Raw genomic sequence first — 20,389 nt, 5'->3', positions numbered from 1 at the left:
CTTTGGATAGATTTGTAATAGCCGACACATACATACATGAAATGTATATACTCCAAATTGAATTAGCATTTAGTAGCTAGAATACGACAAAATTATCAGAGTTAGTTGATTAAAGTATTAAAGGAGGTATTTAAGATTAGAATCTAGTTTTTATATACGTATAGTACTTTTATTTTTCTATATGAACATCTCTAAATTAAAATTATGTACGTAATTAAAAAAAAATTTACTTTTAGCCTTTAGTAGCATAAAAGGCATATGCATGTATTTAAGTTAGCTTTAACACATATAATTGTAATTGCAAGATAAAATAGGGTTTTATTGCAAATTTTGAAATCAATTATATTATATTCAGTCTCCCTTTGTAAATTCATGCTTACTTTTGTACAATCATGATAATGTTGATCATTTTCTTTTTGATGTTATCAGGCATAACGAAATTTCCCAAGAGAATTTTCTGTCTTTTAGTTAATAAATAGTAAAGGAAATTCCACCCAAAAAAATATATATATAGTAAAGGAAAGAGCCAAAAGTTAGTTACGTAACTACATATATGTACATAGTACAAACTTCTTGACCTCTCTCTCGACTCTCGAGTCTCCCATAAAAATGTTTAATTTTCATTTTCTTAAATAACAAATTTGAGTAATTATACAACTCCATTCATTTGGAATTGAAAATTTTACAACATTTGATTTTTATAGGTCAAATATTGTGAACTACGATCACATTTTTAAACTAATAACCCGTGTGTAAATAATTAATTACAAACATTATCAATTTAAATGAAAAGTAGTTAGGATAACATAACAAAATTTTCAACTCTTTTTTTTATTAATAAATCGCGAATTGTTTTAATTATTGTTAAAGTTACATCTCATATAAAAACACAATAATCACGTAAAGTTAAATCACTTAAATATAGCGCATAGTGGCTAACTAGAAACAAATGGATTATAAAAGGTGGGAAAGAAGGGGGTTAAAAATCAAAGATGACGAAGCTTTCATTGATTTTTAAAGTTCAATTCATTCTTAAATCCATGAACTTTCACACGTAGATAAGTAAAATAAGGACTATCCTATAACAGTATAATAAAATAGAGGGGTCCCAAAAAAAAAAGTTCCAATAATTTGGTGTGTAAACCGTGAAATTTACTTCGTAGAAGTATATATTTTATAGTCAATGTTTTAGAATGATGAGGAGTTGTTAAAGTTTGGTAGCAATTTCAAACATGCATATAGTGCACATGTATACAAGTTGGTAGAAGAACTTAATCTTTAACCTACCACATTAACCTCTTTTCTAATTAATTAATTATTTGATTTCCTGGTAAAACAATTGACGTTTTATGTGAAATATGAAGCTAATTACCACCAACTTTCTTGCAAAAAAAATGTAGATTGTACATCATCTTTATGTGAGATAATTTATAGTAGATAGATGGTAAATTTAAATTAGCTATAATTACCCTTTAACTTGATAGATAGGTAATTAGTCGTGTCAATTTTCTACTAATACAGAAAGTATTTTATTTAGATAGCCTTTATAGATAGGTAATACTACCATTATGTATATTTAGATAATGCATTACGATCATATATGTAATTGTGTAATATATTTAAAGCTAGATTAGAATCCAACTAACAAACTCCGCCTAAAAACAAAAAAAAAAAAAAAAAAAAAAAAAATACAATTAACAAATATATACATGTCATCAATAATGATTAATAAAAGTTTTTTTTTTTTTTTTTTTTTTATAAGGTACGAATGTATTGTGTATACTATAATATTTGTTATAGAGTTTCATATATGTGGAAACAGTGCCAAGAAAGGAGTTGCATGCTTCATACTTAATTTAATTTATGGTTGCATGTAAGTTCGGTTGATAGCAAAATTAATACTCTTTCATTTTCTATTATACGAAGATTTTACTGTATATATATAGCCAATCGCATTATAAAATATGTTAATAAGCAACTATATATTACGAGTTAATTTTTTGGATTTGTCTTTAGCGTTATCTAATTATAGATCGAGTTTCTTTTTAAAAAAATATCATTGATCATCAACATGTATATAGTCGTTTTGTATATTTATCATTTTACATCAACAAGTATCAAGAGTAACTAAACATTAAAATTTAACCTTTTAACACGTATATATTTAATGCAAACGAGAGAACGAGAACTTAATCAACAAGATATTTACTCAATATCCGTTGTCCTTATATATAGCTAGATCCTTACATATTACAATCTCTTCTTTCACACACACAAACACACACACACACATATATATATATATATATTATGTAATTGTGTCGTTGTTGCTAAGGTATATTGTAATAAAGGGTATTTATCCTCGTTCTTCCGATCCCCCACTCCCAATTCCCCCCAAAAAACAAAAAAAAAAAAAAAAAGTATAGGTACTAAATGTTGGCCATTGCTTAAATAAAGAGCTAGTGTAATTTTAGTTATGAAAAAAGATATGAATATTCTTCCTAACAATGTCAACCAAAAGACGTAAAATAAGATGGGCATCTATACCTTTGTCTATTAACGGACTGTATTTGTGTATGTGCATTATATGTCATGCAGTGTCATCCATATAGTTCGTTAATATTCTCTTCTTATCACATTCATATATTGTATTATCTTAATCTTCACTTAATTAATTGCGTTGTTAAGATTAATCAACTAATTAAATGGAAGTGGTTCTTCTTACAAAGAGATGATTAGATACCGATCATCACTTTGATTTAGATGTTAATATATTGAAAAGGAAAGATTAGATACGAGTCACTTTCACAGTGCTTGATTAAAATAATTATTAATTTATAACGAGTTTATAATTAAGCCGAATTAAGCATAGTTTATTGGACCACAAAAACTAGTGAGGTAGGTAGGGGAATTGAGTAACATATGCCAAAGACAAATAACATGACTAAATTGTTGAATAAAAGACGAGAAACACTACTTCCATTCATTTTTTATCAACTATTCTACCTATTATTTTAGCTAACGCAAATAATTTTATAGATTTTTTTTCAAACTAACAAATATAGAGTGTAATACTTGTAGCCTAATAATAAATATACAAGTATATTTAAGTTAAACATTTCTCACAAGTTCTGACCAAACAAAAAACTAGATTATGTTCATTGTAACCTAATTAACAAGTATAATATTTCCTTAATCAAGCAAACACTTTTAATTAGTTAGGCAAATTAAAGAAAGGAGACAATTTAAAGGCTTTAGTTTAATTAGCCACCTTGTCTATCTAATCTAATTACTTTAATTATGAACCACATTCAAAGGTACGAGTATTACTAAACCACACATAATGACAAGAAACACCAATGTCATCCATCCTTCACCCAAAAGATGCTCAAATAATTCAACGTACGTACTACAAGTATGTATTCTTTCCCTACTTGTGGAAAGCTTCTAGTTCGAGCCTTCGAGGCATATACGAGTATTATTAGCAAAATGCTTTGCCTTTGCCCATATTCAATTTAGCAAAGCAACTAACCTGCTCACCTCACCGAGGGCACATGTCCAAGTTGGCTCCCCACTTATTAGGGAAATTGAGTGATGTAGACGAGATCCATAAATCTTTGACATTAGATATTAGTGATGACAAACTTTAAAAATCTAACAAAATTCTAAATGATAATGCAAACTAATACTCCGTATATCAATTGTCACGATCTAAGTATTTTGTATATCGGATCATAAAACATACCCTTGTTAATTATCAACAAGTGAAAATAATTATATATACCTGGGTGCGTGGTACACCCAAGGGTAATTTTTTGCTCCTTTGATGATTAAATGAGCAATAATTATTAAAATGAGCATACAATACAGGTGCATCATGCACCCAAATGTATAAAACAATCTCTCATCAATAAGAGGGCAAGCTAAGCCTTGATTGAATGAGCTTGTAGTCATGTGTAAGGTGGAATCACATACAAGTGGACGTGGGCGTCTAAAATATGAGAATGCACTCAAGCCTGTGAGTATGGGCAAAAGGAAGTTTGTAGGGCTTGTGAGTTTGTGACGGCCGAGAAGGTCAAGGCAGACAATAGCGTCAATGAATTCTCACGTGTTAAAATTGCAAAAAATGATGCATTATATGTAAAGGCCTAATAACAACACACAATCATTTAAGCAAAGATAATCGGATAGAAAGGGGTCAAACTTTATAAACTTTGATCAGTATTTTATACACTTACGGTGTGTTTGGATAGAAGGAAATGGAAGGAAAAGAAGGGGAGGGAAATGGAGAGATATGATATCTTTCATTTGGATAACAAATGAGGAAGTAACACTACTACAAAGTTGGCCTAATGTAACACTTTGTGGTAACACTTTATAAGTCAAGAAACAAACATACATTTAAGTAACACTTTTGTAGCATTTAGATGATAGGTAACACTTGTATGTAACACATTGTAATTTGTAACACTTTAGAGTAACACTTTTCATAGAGTAACACTTTCATGTAATATTGACTAACACATTTTCTATATGTATATATCTATTTCTTTTGAATATTTTTTTTTTCATAGCAGTACAAATTAAGTTTGGTCAAATTTTAGTTTTCCAAGCTTACTCTTGTTTTAAACCTACACCATTAACTATTTGATTACCTTTAACATTTCAATTGTAAACATATCTCTTATTCCGTAGGCCCATAGTCTTCCACCATTTTTCATCCTAAATCTTATTAGATGAAGCCATGTTATCAGTATCACTAAACCTTTTTGATACCCATATCAACCTGTTTGTAAAATATTTCCAGAGCCTTCATTCATGGCTTCATCTTAATACTAGCTATCATTTCCGAGCCCCTTCATCGCCGTAATAAGATCCGGGACCCTCTACCACCTCCCGGAGTTAATTTCCGGGGCCCTCTACCACCTCCCGGATTTATGTTCCGAGGCTTTACTTTTTATAACTTGCAGAGTATGATGCATGAACATCCCATGCCTACTGAGTTTGAGGATTAATTATTTGCCTTCTATTTCCTCTGCCATAAAAAAGTTATATTTTGCATCTTCTATTTAACAAAATACCAAAAGATGAAACTTTGATAATGGAGATTGAACAATAGGAGGAGGGAGTGGACTTCTTAGTTCTTAGTAATAAGGGAGAATGAAATCAGTTTGGGCATATAAAAGGATAATATAGTCTTTAGAATATTTAAGTGCTTTTTTTTAAATTCTGCATTTAGGTTATTTTATACTGCATTTAGTACTTATGATAAAAGACGCTTCTCAGAAGTCATGATTCAATTTAAACTGAAGAACAAAGCAGTCTTTAGAAGTAAGACCCTCAACCTCACGCAGTCACTCGCAGTCTCGCACTATCTCATCGGCTCATCCTCACGAATTCTTAAATTTACAGTTCAAATTAGATTGAATCACTACAGTTAGTGAGGTATAATTTAGTTTTTAATTCGGATATATTTTGTTCAACATTAGTTAAGTAGAATATTTTTTTTTGCCCCAAATTCTATGGTTTTGGTTTCATTATATTTTTCGATTACAGTATTTCTTTCATTTTTTTTTTAATTTTATTCTATATGATTTCAACTGATCTAATTGTAAATTTCATTATGTGTTAGTAATAAGCAATTTCAGGCTTAGCAAACCTCTTGTTCAATCCTTAGATAACAACAACACCAATGACAGCGTGCGCGTAGTAGTGAGCCCTGGTTCGTCTTCTATCTATATTATAAAAATAATTATGATTTTTAAGCTTCCATTTACATTATCAGAGTGTTATGCGTTTATTTATGAACACATAAATTCCAAAATGCCCGCATCACATGTGAACATAGCTAGGTGAGGGATGGGGCTGGAGCAGTCTTCCTCGTGAAGAGGAGTTTAGCAATGATAATAGGGCTTTCAATGCTTGGTGTATTTAGGTAATTTCATTTCAAATTCATTGGAAGCTAAACAAAAATGCACAGTAAGATGGAATGGCAGCAAAATTATACCAGTTTTTGTAATTCTTTCAATGCATACACATATTACAATTGGTTGCACGAAACTTGGAATTTCTGATTATAGATTATTCTTGTAAATTATTCCCTTTTTATTGTCAAACCTTTTGTTTCTGAATTTCTTATTGCTAAAAGGTGAGAAAATGTACTTCTAGACCTCTTGAAACTTGTTTGTGCCAATGTCTTTATAGTTCAAATTTGTGTTAGTGTTTGTGTCTGTGTCTATTGTGGGATTTCAAGTGTTTGGTTATTATCTATATGAATGTCATTGTGTAATTAGCAGCTAACCTATGCATCATCCTTGGTTTTTTTAATTAGCTAACTAAAGAGCTAAAATTATTCCATTTGTAATTTGATTTTATTAACTTTTTGCTCTTATTTTAATTTTGCTAATGGGTTTAATTAGAAATGCAATTTCGAGACTTTAAATCTCGTTCTCTAACTAGGATGATAAGAAACTACTCTAGGTGTAGTATTTAGATTGAGAGCTACTTGCAAACTCATATTCTTTTTCCTACATTTCCTTACTTTACTACAAACCAAGTCATGACAATATTCAGTACTTTGTATTATTTAGAATCTATACTTTGTTTCTTATAACTTGGCACCATCTCTACTGTGGGGTTTTTTTAGACTCCGGAATGTTTAAATTATATACTGAATTGATCAGCCATTACATTCACTATTTAACTTGATGAGCTAATTTGGGATGTATTTTGATTTAGGTTTATCAAGTCTTTCCCTGTTGTTGCTCATTGTAGATCAATTGATCGCTAGTGGCCAAGGTAATTAGTACCAAATTTGTGCATTTTCTTATTTTAATTAACTCATGTTCATGTCATCCAAGTAAGAGCTAATTATAATTACTCCTTGTTAAATTTATAGTCTTTAATTTGAGTTGCTTTACGTTTTTTCCGACATCCGAAATTTGATTATTGTTGTTTTGGGGGATCACTAACTAATGCAATTAAACCAAGGTAATTCCTCTCCCACCATTCACTCATTTATATTCTTCTTATAATTAATCAAAGAGAATAGCCAAAATCTTGGGGTAATGAATTACAAGACCTTAATTTATTATTTATTCTTTGGTTAGTTATTCGCATGGTGATTAATCATGCTAACCTATATTTTGCATGTTGACTTTGTATTACACTCCTTGGTGACTACACTTGTAATTAATAAACCATTCAAGCTTACTCTTTTATTATTGATGTGCAGTACCTAATTTCAAGAGCTATGAACTTTTTTTGTTCATGTTAGCTGCAGGCTACACCAGTTGATTGCCTCATGTCTTGGATTTTTTCGTGTGTAGGTTCTACTTGGTAGGTCTGATGTATCCAGTGTGTAAGATTTCTTTTGTTTTGACTGGATCATTACATTTGAATAATTTAGATGAAAATCAAGATATGAAGGACCCAAAGAAAATTATAGAAGAATAATGATCATCTATGTTGCATTGTGACAATTAGGTAATCCATTAAGATGCAAACAGGTCTGAACACTCTAGTATTCAGGTATGAATCTCACATAGCTTTAAGAAATTTAAGTCTAGTTCGTACTTGTTTTATGTAAATTAGAACACTGGTATTGTTGGTGCTTTTACTGAGTCTGAACATCAAAATGTAAAGATTCCACAGCATAAAGCTTCATTTGATGACATGAATCCTTGCTTTTGTTCACTAGTAGGACCTGTCCAGTGTAAGGCTTAAAAACAATGCAACAGAACAAGAAAAAGATATTAAAAGTACTTAAAGAGCTTCTTTGTATCAGACTACTAATAATTTAATAATATTTTGTTTTTACTAGTTATGCTTTCTTAGTCTTTCTTGATTAGTTGGACTTCAAATGTAACACCACTCAGCACTCACACCAGTTAGTGATTTAAGTTACACTGCCTAGGGTACTTAAGAGCTTCTTCAAACTAGTGTGTTCTTTTTTGTAGGAAGCAAGATCTAGATGGCAAATTATGAGAAAGTTTGTTGCTGCTTTACCGCTGCTACTGCTGTTTTGTTGTTGCTATTGCTGTTTTGCTACTGATTTTTGCTGTCACTGCTGTTTTTTTGGCTGCCACTGCTGTCTGTTGCCGACTTCTGCTACTGCTAGTTGCTTCCACTGTTGTCTGCTACTGCTGATTGCTGCCACTGCTGTCTGGTACTGCTGGATGCTACCACTGCTGGTTGTTGCCACTGCTGTCTGATACTGCTATTTGCTGCTACATACATGCTACTGGTAGCTTCTGTTACTAATGCAAGTAGCTTCTGCTACTGTTGTTACCTGCTAGCTAGCTGCTGCTATATGATGTTATATTAATGTTATTGTTTTTTTTTTTAGTTTGGAAGTTTTTCTTATTTCCTCAATTTTCCAAGCTAGAGATCAAAGTTGATTTTCTTTGTGTTTCGATTATTATATTGTTTGGCCAACATTAAAATTGGTGTTTATGGATTTTTTTAAGAATTACGAAATTATTTCAATCCAAATTGTTGTAGTCTCTCTCACTCTATATATATGTTAATTTCTCGTTCATAGTTGTTATACATATTGTATATAATTTATATATTTTATAATAATAATAATAATAATAATACTAATAATAATGTTACTTATTAATTAATAAGGTGTTACATTAGTGTAAAAAGTGATACATAAGTCGATTAAAGTGCTACTACATGTCAAAAAACGATTGAAAAATGTTACATAATAATCAAAAAAGTGTTACATTAATTCGAAATGTGATACATAATGTCAGATAAAGTGATTCTATATGATTGAAAATTTTTACTAAATATAAGTAAGTGTTGCATAAGAAATAAAAAGTAACACTTTAAAAATAATATTAATAATATAAAACGTGTTATATAAGAGGGTTCATAGTAACACTTTTGAAAGTGTTACCATACATTACCCAAAGTGTTACATAAAACCTTAGGTAACATGGGCGGAAGTATCACCCAATAAAAAGTTACCTATTGTCTATAATAACACTTTTACCACTTCATATAACACATTTTGGGTGTTACTTGAGGTTAGTTTTGTACTAGTGTAAGGGAATTGGAGGGGAGAGAAATGAAGGGATTAAATTGTAGGAAAATGATCCCTCCAACAATGGAGAGATTTAGAAGGAAAACTCACCATTCTTTTCTCCCCTTCCTTTCCCTCCCCTCCTCTTCTCCTCCCTCTCCTTCTTCTCCTCCCTCTCCTTTTTTTCCTTCCTCTAATGTTATCCAAACCCACCCAACCAACTCGCACAACCAGCTGACCACCTTACCACCTCCAAAAAATCGAAACCCCAACTAACTCACACGACCATCACCGACTAGCCGTCCACCAACGAACCCATCCAACGAACTGAAACAACCACCTTACCACCTTCAACAAACCGAAACCCCAACAAAACACCTCTAATTTAGATCTAAAACCCCAACGAACCACCACCCAGGAAAAAAATCGAAATCCCACCTCAACACCATAAAGATCTAAAACCCCACCTTACAACCAACAAGATCCAAAATCTCACCCCATATTGGTTCAAAAAACCCATCCAATTTCGAGATCCGGCGAATTTTGAAAAGAGGAAAAGAGCAGACTACGGCGACTTTGAAAAGCAACAAAGAGGGGCGGCGGCGGCGGCGGCGAATTGGCGAGTAGGTGGGCAAGTTGATCTGAGCGGTGGTGGTGGTGCAGTAGTTGTGTGAGAAGAAAGAGAATAGTGAATAGGGTTGCCTGGTGGTGGTTGAGAGGGAGGAGAAAGAAAAAATTGGTGATGTTGGTGGTGGATGTGGTTGTGAGGGAGGAGAGAGAATCTGGGTTAGGATTTTAATTATGGATAAATTAATTTGGATTATGAGGTTAATATATTGTTTATTGAAGTTAAGTAAAATTTAGTAAGGGTATAAATGTAAAATCATACAAAAAAATTGTTATATTAGGAAAGTTTGGTTTTTGTTGCACATAATGTGAAGCTTCCATAAATGGAAATTGTTGCAGGTAATGCGAAACGGAGGTAGTATATGTTTCTTCGTTTTGTGTTAAAAAATTTTATACACTTGATTTGTTCAGTTACACTCTGTAATCAAATGGGAATTGCCAACTTGGCTAGTCTAAGCTAGACCTGGCAAATGGGTCATTCGGGTTGGGTCTAGGTCGGGTCACTTTCGGATCGGGTCATTTCGGGTCAGCTAACATTCGGGTCGGGTATGGGTTGGGTCGAGTCGATTCGGGTTTCGGGTCAACTTCGGGTCAGGAATTGGGTCCAGTTCGGGTCGGGACAATTTTGGGTCGAGTATGTTCCGGTCGGGTCAAGTATGTTCGGGTCATATTCGGGTCAGGTCAAAATCTGGTCGGGTCATCTTCGGATTATTTTATTTGTGAATCACGCTCAAATCAATAATTTTATACGCAGTATATATTTTGTTATTGTTATAACAAACACTACCAATTTAGTTCATGAACTTATCTACGATTAAAGAAGAACAATTTGAGTTATTTTTGGTACAAGACATTTTAAGTTCAATTATAAGGTAATTTTAGTTCAGGACATTTCGGGTATCGGGTTTGTTCGGGTCAATTTCGGGTATCGGGTTTGTTCGGGTCAATTTCGGGTCGGGTCAGTTCAGGTGTCGGGTCAGGAACGGGTCAACTCCATTTCGGGTTGGGTATGGGTCGGGTCGGGTTTCGGGTCATTTTCAGATCAATGTTTTTGGGTCAATTTTGAGTTATGGGTCGGATCATCGGGTTTGGGTCAGGATTGCCAGGTCTAGTCTAAGCTAAGTCATCACAAAACTCGTTGGCCAAAATATGATGAAATAGGCGACTTAAAAATTAATTTGACTGTGGAATTTGGACTATATTATTGACCTAAGTTGTCCGTTTGTGACAATTGATTAGTGATGTTAAATTGTTGCCTAATCCTCTCGATTTATAGGGAGTCTACATTCATTTTTTTTTCTATGGAGTAATTATTTTATGATGTACATCTTCAATGACTTATCTAGTACACCGTCATTAAATGAGGTAATTTTCACCCCTTTATGATTTGGGATATAAGATTGGTAACGAGAATTGAACCATTGTCATTATTAAAAGGTGTGTGGAAACTATTATTAAGCCACTTATAGATTTAAACGGACTTATATGACCCGGGGTGATCGATGCCCCACGCATCAACTTTAAGTTGGAAAAAAAATTTCATGAAAAAGCCTTTAAAATTGTACAATTTTCTATTTTTTTTGACCTAGAAAGGAAATAGGTTAAGGTTCTTCTCATACCCCACAACATCCCAAGAGGTCATATAGATGGCTTGAACTGCTCATTTTGCATTTAAACAGTCAATTTAAGCTTTTACAACAATTTTGACAATTTTTAACTTTTCAAACATTTTTACTTTTTCAATCAAGAAAAGAATAAGGTTGATATGTTTTCCATGAACCCTACGAAAACCTAAGAGGCCATTTAGGTGCAGTGGTTGGAATTATCCATTCTATCTATAAGAACTTTTAATTTTTAGCCGTTTACAAACACGACTCAGGTCCCTTCATTAACTCTAGCCAAGCACGGACTTCCATGATCAATTGGTGGTCATATATAATTATATAGTTCCAAACATCATTATATGATTTTGGATAGTGACCCTTACCATTTGAAAGTCTTCGACAATAGTTCCGAAAACCTCTAAAAATATTGTGGATTATAACCTTCATTTTTGGACTAATTTCGACTTATTTGATCTTGGAATGGAAAGAGGACGGCATTATTCCCATAGACCTCACAATACCCTAGGAAGTCATTTGGGTAGTTGAAACCGTCCATTTTGTCTTTCAGTGGCCATATATATATATATTATTCCAAGCAATATTATCTGATGTCGTGATGCATACTTTACCATCCAAAACATATTCGACACTCAATTTCAAAACATGTGAAAATTGTCCAATTTCACGCACTATAACCTTCAATTTTGGATAATTTTCGACTATTTTGAGCCCAGAAGAAAAGAGATCAAGGTGCTTACCAAAACCTCACGAAACCCCAAGAGGCATTTTGGGTGGTTGAATTTGCAATAGGTCTCTAAAGATCCAAATATGACATAAAAACAGATAACAAAGTAAGTAAACGAAAATAAATAAAATGTTATTGTTCGAGTTTGTGTGCATAATCGCATAAAAAGTCTGAAGCCAAAATCAAATACCAGAGAACGGTACAATGGTAATGAAAACTCATAGAAAACACGTTTGACCCAAGAGGTAAGCAATAAGCATAACCATAAAAAGTACTTTGTATAATGATAACTTCCTTGCAAAAATTATACAAATTCATATTATACCATGCGAAATTGACTAACTTGAGGTATATTAAGGTATACATCACACCATTCATAAGGAAACCAACTAAACTAAGACATTACGCCTTTCAAAAGGCAACCAACCAAAAATTACCCAGCAGATGTATTCAGACGACGAAACATGGAAGACAGTTGATAATAGAACAACATAATTTCATATGAAAAGAACTGGAATCCATATCTAATATAATGCTCGAACAACTAAATGCAGCAAGTTTGTTCAAAATAGGAGGGGGCGGCGGGGGAGGGAGTAAGGGATTATACAATTATAGCACGAAAAAGAAAGAAATTTGAGCACTTCACTTTCACTGAAAATACATTGAACTTCTGCCACTCTAATTATGCAACCCTTCAATGTCAATGTCAATGTCAAACAAACATATGATCAATATATAAACCACATGAAAAAAAGAAAAAAGATACCTAAAGTTCATAATCTGTAGACATCATACCTGTAGTGTTTTCTGCCAACTCTACATCTTCTCTCAATTTTTAACGTCAAACAGCAATGGGCTAAATAATTTAAAAGAAATCAAATTCCAAATAATTATCGGACCCTTTCTGGTCCGGCATACCAACAGCCATAGCAGCTTTCTCGCTTGATGACGCAGGAGGAACACGAATTCGCTCAAACTCCACTGGCCTTGGTATTTCTGGAGGGCTGGCACACCGGATCAAAGCCCAATTTACACCTTCAAAGAAGGGATGTTGCTTAATCTCTGTTGCTCCTCGTTTGTAGGCCAACCTATGCTGCGGTTCCTTCACTAACAAGCCTCTGATCAGATCCCTTGCCTGAAAACTGACAGCGGGTGACTCTGGGAACCGCAAAGGCTGCCCAACGACGTTGAAGAGGGTTGCTCGATTGCCTGATCCCTTAAATGGTGTCTTTCCAAACAAGAGTTCATACAAAAATATCCCGAAAGTCCACCAATCAACCGCGCTACCATGTCCCTCGCCTTTGATGATTTCCGGAGCCAGGTACTCATGGGTCCCGACAAACGACATTGATCGGGCACTTGTGGGTTCTGCAATGAGCTCAGGTAGTGGGCTAACTTGGTTGCCTACTTCGTTTTTTGTTTTAGATTTCTTCTCTTTTTTGGATTTGCTTGAAAAGAGTCTGGGAGTAAAACACGTTGTGGGGGCAACGCATGATGGCTGAATACAAGAGGGTTCAATGCAGGCAGGCTGTACACAATAACCAGAGCTCTTCTTTAAGCCTTCGTTCTCAACGGCTGCTGACTTGACAAGTGTGGGGCTGACAGCACACCGAAGTGAAAGATCAAAGTCAGAGAGCATAATATGACCATCTTCCCTCACCAGAACGTTTTCCGGTTTGAGGTCACGGTAAATAATCCCAAGCATATGAAGGTATTCCATAGCTAGGAGGACTTCTGCTACATAAAACCTGTAAGTCAACATGATAATGTAGAGAATAAGCATATAGGTTAAATCAATGGTCAGGAGTTCAATTAGAAATCTTGATATAATTTCACTTTCAAACATATACTCAATTCTCAGCAGACACTCATAATGTCGTAAATTAGGACTAAATTACAAGGTAGGATTATAGTTAAAACATAACTTCACCCATTTTCATTATAAACATGGTGATTAGAAACAGTTAAAGATGTAACAAAAAATTTATGAGAATTGATGCCTGGAATGTTTACACTATCAGATTTCGACAGCAAACTACAAGAGAAAATGTTTCATGAACCATCAACATTCTGACTAAGCACGTTTGTGAGCTGCAAATGCAATTGACATTGTATACAAAACACAGGCTAAATGGTGTGTCATAGATCCCTACCTTCAAGTAGTAAAGCATGTGCAAATATAACATCTAAAAAATTATGGGGATACCCAAACTTTTTTGTTCACTAGGAACCATTTTTATATTACCGCTTTGGTACTTCGATATTCAGGAAATCGTAATGTTATCATACCATTAAATTTTTTCGTGTCTAACAATTCATGTGAAGTTAGTATATTCAAACAAGAAATATATATCATCAATTTTCGTCATCGTCATCACATCAGAAATCCGACATAGATGCATGATTTAGCCTAATTGAGCAAACTAAACCAAATTACTTCTGTAATGACCCTAAGCGCTTCTCCAGCTCAGGCTGGTTAAAGCATCTTTAACCTTAGCAATGTTTGTATGAGTGACTAACAAGCATATTGCCTCTATTTCCACCTAAGATCAAGAAACTAGTTCTAAATAAGGAACCTAGTTCACGTTTTATTTGTGAGGACTTAACATAGCACAGCACTTGACCAAATGCAGGCAAACCTCGTGTGTGATGAAATTTGCTGATACTTATTCTACTCGGATCAAGCAAATCAAACCAAGAATATTTATATTAGACTAAGGGGACCCAGCTTACATAAGGTGCCCACACACCTCACAGGATCTGAGCTATGCAGCTAGCTCTGCTCAAGCTCAGAAAAGATAGGGTTGAAGTGCAAAGCTTATGGGCCAAAGATAGGTCATAAAAACCATCAAATCCACAAACCAGTAATACCCTGGTTATGCAGAATACGGGACAAGAAGTTCATCAAGAGCAAAATATTCAACAATCACCTATACCTATCTCTATTGATTTCTGAAGAGCTAGATCATTAGCATATCTCAATTAACAAAAAGGTTGGACCAGTGTTTCTGAAAAATAAAAGTGGTTCTTGTTCTTCCAATGCCTAGAATTGTCAGTTTCACTTGCATAAATGCCATTCAGCAAACATATATTTGTTCTAGCATCAGGAGATGCACCTTTTTCCTCATTGCAGATACGGAATCTATATCCCATAGAACCAACACAATATACAACAACAAGTCCAAGCATCATTCCAGAGTAAGAACAAGAAATGATAAGTTCTTAAGAACCACTACATCAATGAATTCACCTCTTCCCCGCCATTACTCTTCTCATTATTTTTTTCCAAAAGTTGACCATAGGAGTTGTTTGGTTCAACAAAATCAAATGGAGTGGATTGAGAACCCGTACTATGGTGGTCTGGATTGAGAACCCCAAACTATGTTAAATTGATTGGTTTAGCTTGGAATAAATTTGAATTTAGTTAAAGATTGTGTCTACGATGGAATGGATTCAGAATTTAGGGGGTGAAGTGGGTATGAGATTGTATGAGGTTGGAGTAGAGTTAGATACTAATTGTATGAGGTTCCATAGCATAAAATTTCCAACCAAACATTGTAATGGATATAACACCATTCCACCCCATTCCAAAAGCCCCAAACACCCCCTTAGTAGCCTATCCTAGACATACATATAGGTTACCTGGATTTCTCTATCTTGATATGTAAAAGCATACATTACACCATCAACTGCTTGACTAGCACCAATACAGAATAGATTGGGTCTTTTAGATCTAATGAAACAATCTAGTGCAAACTACCTAGACTATATATAAGGAAGCAAACTATAGTAGTTTTGCATTGAACCATAAACCCCGAACATCCTTGCATTTTGTCATAAGATGCAGCACTATCTGAAGATTGTATGTTCTTCAAAGTGAATACTAAAAGACTTTAATTTCATAATATTCATATACAAGAACACGTTTTTATATTTTTAAGAAAATAAATAATTATCAAAGGTAAATACTCTAATTTTGACAGCATTTGTTCATTAAGTATGAGGACATGGTATTGAGAAAAAAAAAATGCCACAATTTTTGTACATGAAAGTCAAACACAACCATAGAAGGTACACTTGGAAAAAGATTAGCGAGTTCTAGGTGGTTTAATTTATTCATCAGTGTGATTTTGAAATACTCAAATACACCTTCACCTTCCATTACAGTGAAAAGGTATCTGAATGCTCTTGTCAAAAATTCTAATATACTTGTACTTCATAAGAATGTCAATCACCGCAGGATATCAGCAATCAGGAGTCACCAAGCATAAAATACAGCAGCTAATCAAATCCATGACTGAGCCTATAAGGCTTGGCAACATAACTTAACCCATACCCGTATTCCATGCTATAAAATTTGGGTATAACTTCTACAAGTATAATTTTAAATGTCACTCTAAATGAATAAACTTAACTTCATTGCTGCAACAACTCTAGATTCAATTGGACACATAAATTGCACACATCTAGGTTTCTAACTTCAAAAAGATTGTGTTTGATTAGGCCCTTAGACATGTAAATAAGTAGTACATGTAGGGCATATTAAAATTTAGAACAGTGTCATTGGTAAAATAAAAAAGGAGCAGTTACACTACAGCTGACACACAAAATCTTCCCAGGTAAAGAGAAGATGCAAATGAAAGTTGAAAAGGATTAACATTCAGCATACATGAACTAAAATAAAGCTTCAAGAGATTTTCAGAAAGATAATCCATCATGCAAAAAATGACAAGCTGACAAGCAGATAGGCAAAAGGGCTAAAAATCTTACTTTACAGCTTGCTCAGTAAAATACTTCCCAGGCTGTCTCTGCCGGAGAGTGTGCAAGTCGCCTCCTGGGCAGAACTCCATGACTAAGCATGAAAATTTCTCTGTCTCAAAGTGAGTATAAAGAGTTGGCAGGAAGGGGTGGTCCAGGGACTGCAAGATTTCTCTCTCTGTTTGCGCCCTGAGCAACTTCTTACGACTTGCAAGAGATGCCTTGTCCATAACCTTCATTGCAAAGTAACATTTTGTACCAGTTAGCTCCGACAGATAGACACTCCCTATATCACCGCATCCCAACCTCTTCAGAAGCCTGAAGTGGTTTAATCCCAAGGCTCCATCTCTTGCACGGACAGCCTGGATGGCTTCCCACCTCAAGTCTTGTGATTTGTGCGGTTTGTTGACACTACTTAAACTGCTACAAGTACTTTCATCACTCACATCACTGCTTGTGCTAGCTCTGTACATACTACTCTTTCCACTCTCAACAAATTCAGCCCGGCCACTAGTCTTTGCGCTACCACTTGTCTTCGCAAGACTTCCTGCACCATCGCTAACTTTGGCAGAAGATAATCCAACTCCTTGCTCTGATGTTTTCTTCTCATCCTCAGAACCAAATTCTACCGATCCTCTAGTCCCGTTACTTTGAGCAGATGCCCCAGGTGGAACTAGCTTGTCATCAGCCAAAGACAAACTAGGACCAAATTTATCAGCTAAACCATTGCTAGACTCCTTTTGATTAGCATGTAACAACTTCTTCTCAGCCACAGTATCACTCACAACTTGCTTTGATGAAAAATTTTGCATAGATGGAGGTATCCTATTTGGAGTAAATGGTTCTGTTCTACTAGACTTATTCGTTGGTGGCGTAGGTGAAGGCGTACGAGTATTCCCTTCAAGAGACTGAGAACCAGAGGCTTTCCTCAGCCTATCCGGAGAAGTTCTCGCACTCGGTTTTGACGACATTTAGATAAATATACACTTATACAGACAAGATAAATGGAAACAATTCTGCATACCCATCACTAAGCCAATCATTTCAATCCATCAAGCCCACCAACTGCAGTTCCATAATCTCCCACTTCTAGCTCCATAAATATCAAGGCTTGTGTCTGAAACAAGTCAACCAAAATGTTTCAGCACAACCATATAAGTAATCTACAAAATACCTTCAGTATATGGATCAACAAGCTACTTATTTCACAATTATCCCCTCTAAAAACCCATGAATTAACATGTATTGAATAATGAACATATGCTAGTAATCTGCCAATATACTATAAAATTGAAGATCATCCTTCAAAATCTTGTTTTCCCACAGTTTCTTACAATCTAAAAGCACCCTTCATTCTTTCAATGCATACTAGAGCAAGATCAAAAAATCTCAACGCCCAAATAACAAAAAACAATCAAAACGAAACCGAACCCAAACCCGAAAAATAACACAATAATTGCAAACACAGTTACCTCAACAACCAAAAAACGAGTTCATTCCCCCCAAAAGAAAGGTACATTAGCAATTGTCCAAGAGCAAGACAAATTGATCAGTCAGTATAAATGCCGGGCCAAGTAATGGCTCAAAGTGATCATAAAAGGACAATTAACAAGCAGATAAGAGCAAATTGATTGAGAAATTAAAAAAGAAAAAATATATAAAAGTAAAGAGAGTAATCAAAATCATAAGCAAACAAAAGGGTCAATCAAAAAGCATGTATAGATCCCATCAATCACAATAGACCCACTAAAATTGATCAAAAACTTTATTGTAAAATTGGATCCAAGACCTAACAACACCCCCAAAAAATAAAAAATAAAAACCCAAAAAACCAATGACAATTAAAAAAAAAAAAAAAAAAAAAAAAACCCCAAAAAACCCAGATACTAAAAAACTTACCAGTATTGCAAAGATCAAAACTTTTGGGTTTTGGGTGCAGAAAAAGGTGATTGATAAAATTGTAGAGAAAGATAAAAAGAGAATGTGAAGAGGAGGAAAGGGTGTTGTTGATTGTTGTTGGGAGAGAGTTTGGTGTTTGTGGGCAACCATCAACTCTAACTCTAAGAGATGAGAGGGTCAAAGGTAAAGTGAAGAGGAAAAAGAAAAAAAAAGAAAAAAAAAAAAAGGTTTTTTGTATCAATAATTTTCAATGTATTTTGTCCCAAACTTAAGGGTCTGAATCAACATGTGGGCCTCTAAGACCTCCAACCTGTCTCTCATGCTTTTTAGGCAGTGTTTGGTTTCCATCCTTTTTACTACAATTCTACAAGTACCAAAATTGGTATTTGAGTTCGGGCGATTCTCCGACTTAGCATAAATACAAACTATATTATAAGTACTCCGTAATTATAAATACAAGTATGTATTAGTATGTTGTATAATCTCATACGAGTACTTGAAGTTATAATTGAAATATTGAATATATTTGACAAAACATAATTTTCTTTACTATAGAGTACTGAGTACCTAATAATAATTTTGCGAAAAACACACCTAATATGACATAACTCATTGAATATACTTACCTAGTGGAGGTTCCCCCAATTTATCATTTTGATTAACTTATTATGTAAATCAAATGACATTTCTGTAAATAATAATCATAGAAAATTGCGCCAATATTATTTTATTATTCACAATCAATGAGTCATGTCGCACTATCTAACATTTACACGGCGTTAAATAACTATTTGAATCCTTTATAATAAACTTAAATCATTCCAGAAATAATAGGCACATCAACTCTTCAATACAAGTATATAATTAACTTATTCGTGAAAGTGTCTTAGATTTATTTTAAGCGTAAAAATTAATTTGATTAAATTGTGTCAAATATTGTTGAATAAAACGATATGACCTCACAAGACAAAATCAACATGAAGGCCTCTCATTTACATGGTTTTCATAAAAATATAGTTCTAACTAACATCAATTTTATATCTTGTCAATTGTCATTGATAGATAGATTTGTATTGGCAAACAAAAGCAGCTCGATCGATTTCATTTATTGCTAAAGTATTCCTTTCTTGTCGATCTTTTCGTCATGCAACGGAAAAATATAGATAATTTTTGATAGATTTAATTATATTATAGAGCTTAGCTAGCTAGATAGGTGGACCAATAACCTGCCATTGCACTTTGCAATGAACTGGGAACTTAAGTATTGAGATCACTATCAGATTAGTTGTTAATTACGTTCTAATTAGATGAAGTGGATGATGACTTATTTAATATTTTCTACGTTCTACAAATATTGCAATGTATGATTTTCGCTTTAAAAGGACAGCGTGCATTAATGTATTTAATACTAAGTAATTTTGTTAGAAGTATACATCAAAGTAAATGCTATAATATCCTTCATGAATACTCCCTCCGTCTAATAATCCTATTGAACTTAGTCGTTGTAGAAAGGTTTGCAACTTTGCATAGAGTTGGTAGCAAATTGTTGTTTATTTATCAAAAGTTTAGGTAATAAGTTGTCATCATCATATTATTTTTGTCATCCAAAATTGTTCATCTACACAAGAATTGATTTAATATGCAATTTACATCCCAAAGCATGAAGATTGTACACATACATTAAGGAGCTAGCATCGAATATGGTGGTGCTCTAGGAAACAC

General features: G+C 33.9%; 1 protein-coding gene and 1 long non-coding RNA gene across 3 annotated transcripts; one reads left to right on the top strand and one right to left on the bottom strand.

Moving 5' to 3' along the window:
* Nucleotides 1-5,318: 5,318 nt before the first annotated feature.
* LOC145577000 (uncharacterized) lies at nt 5,319-8,443 on the top strand. Its single transcript, XR_014098589.1, has 5 exons — nt 5,319-5,445; nt 5,633-5,722; nt 6,739-6,798; nt 7,235-7,338; nt 7,959-8,443. It is a non-coding gene; the product is annotated as an uncharacterized LOC145577000 (long non-coding RNA).
* A 4,186-nt stretch (nt 8,444-12,629) lies between these two features.
* On the bottom strand, nt 12,630-19,031 carry LOC145575028 (serine/threonine-protein kinase D6PKL1-like). 2 transcript variants are annotated; one of them, XM_081632951.1, is made up of 3 exons: nt 18,668-19,031; nt 16,781-17,885; nt 12,630-13,758 (listed from the first exon to the last, which is right to left on the bottom strand). In XM_081632951.1, the coding sequence occupies exons 2-3, from the start codon at nt 17,737-17,739 to the stop codon at nt 12,876-12,878; spliced, it is 1,842 nt and encodes a 613-aa protein (XP_081489077.1). In that variant the 5' UTR covers nt 17,740-17,885; nt 18,668-19,031; the 3' UTR covers nt 12,630-12,875. The 2 variants fall into 2 exon arrangements, with proteins under 2 accessions (XP_081489077.1, XP_081489078.1); XM_081632952.1 differs by lacking the exon at nt 18,668-19,031 and adding an exon at nt 18,241-18,540.
* Nucleotides 19,032-20,389: the final 1,358 nt, after the last annotated feature.

The sequence above is a fragment of the Chenopodium album genome, chromosome 13 (assembly GCF_948465745.1).
Source record: "Chenopodium album chromosome 13, dcCheAlbu1.1, whole genome shotgun sequence".
Lineage (NCBI taxonomy): Eukaryota > Viridiplantae > Streptophyta > Magnoliopsida > Caryophyllales > Amaranthaceae > Chenopodium > Chenopodium album.
This window is presented reverse-complemented; position numbering and strand designations above follow the sequence as displayed.

What these genes read in the sequence shown, in the direction of transcription:
- LOC145575028 (XM_081632951.1), bottom strand. Translation starts at nt 17,739, where the DNA reads ATGTCGTCAAAACCGAGTGCGAGAACTTCTCCGGATAGGCTGAGGAAA. An exon ending in TTTACTGAGCAAGCTGTAAA is followed by an intron (nt 13,759 to 16,780) that starts GTAAGATTTTTA and finishes GTTGACTTACAG; the next exon opens with GTTTTATGTAGCAGAAGTCC.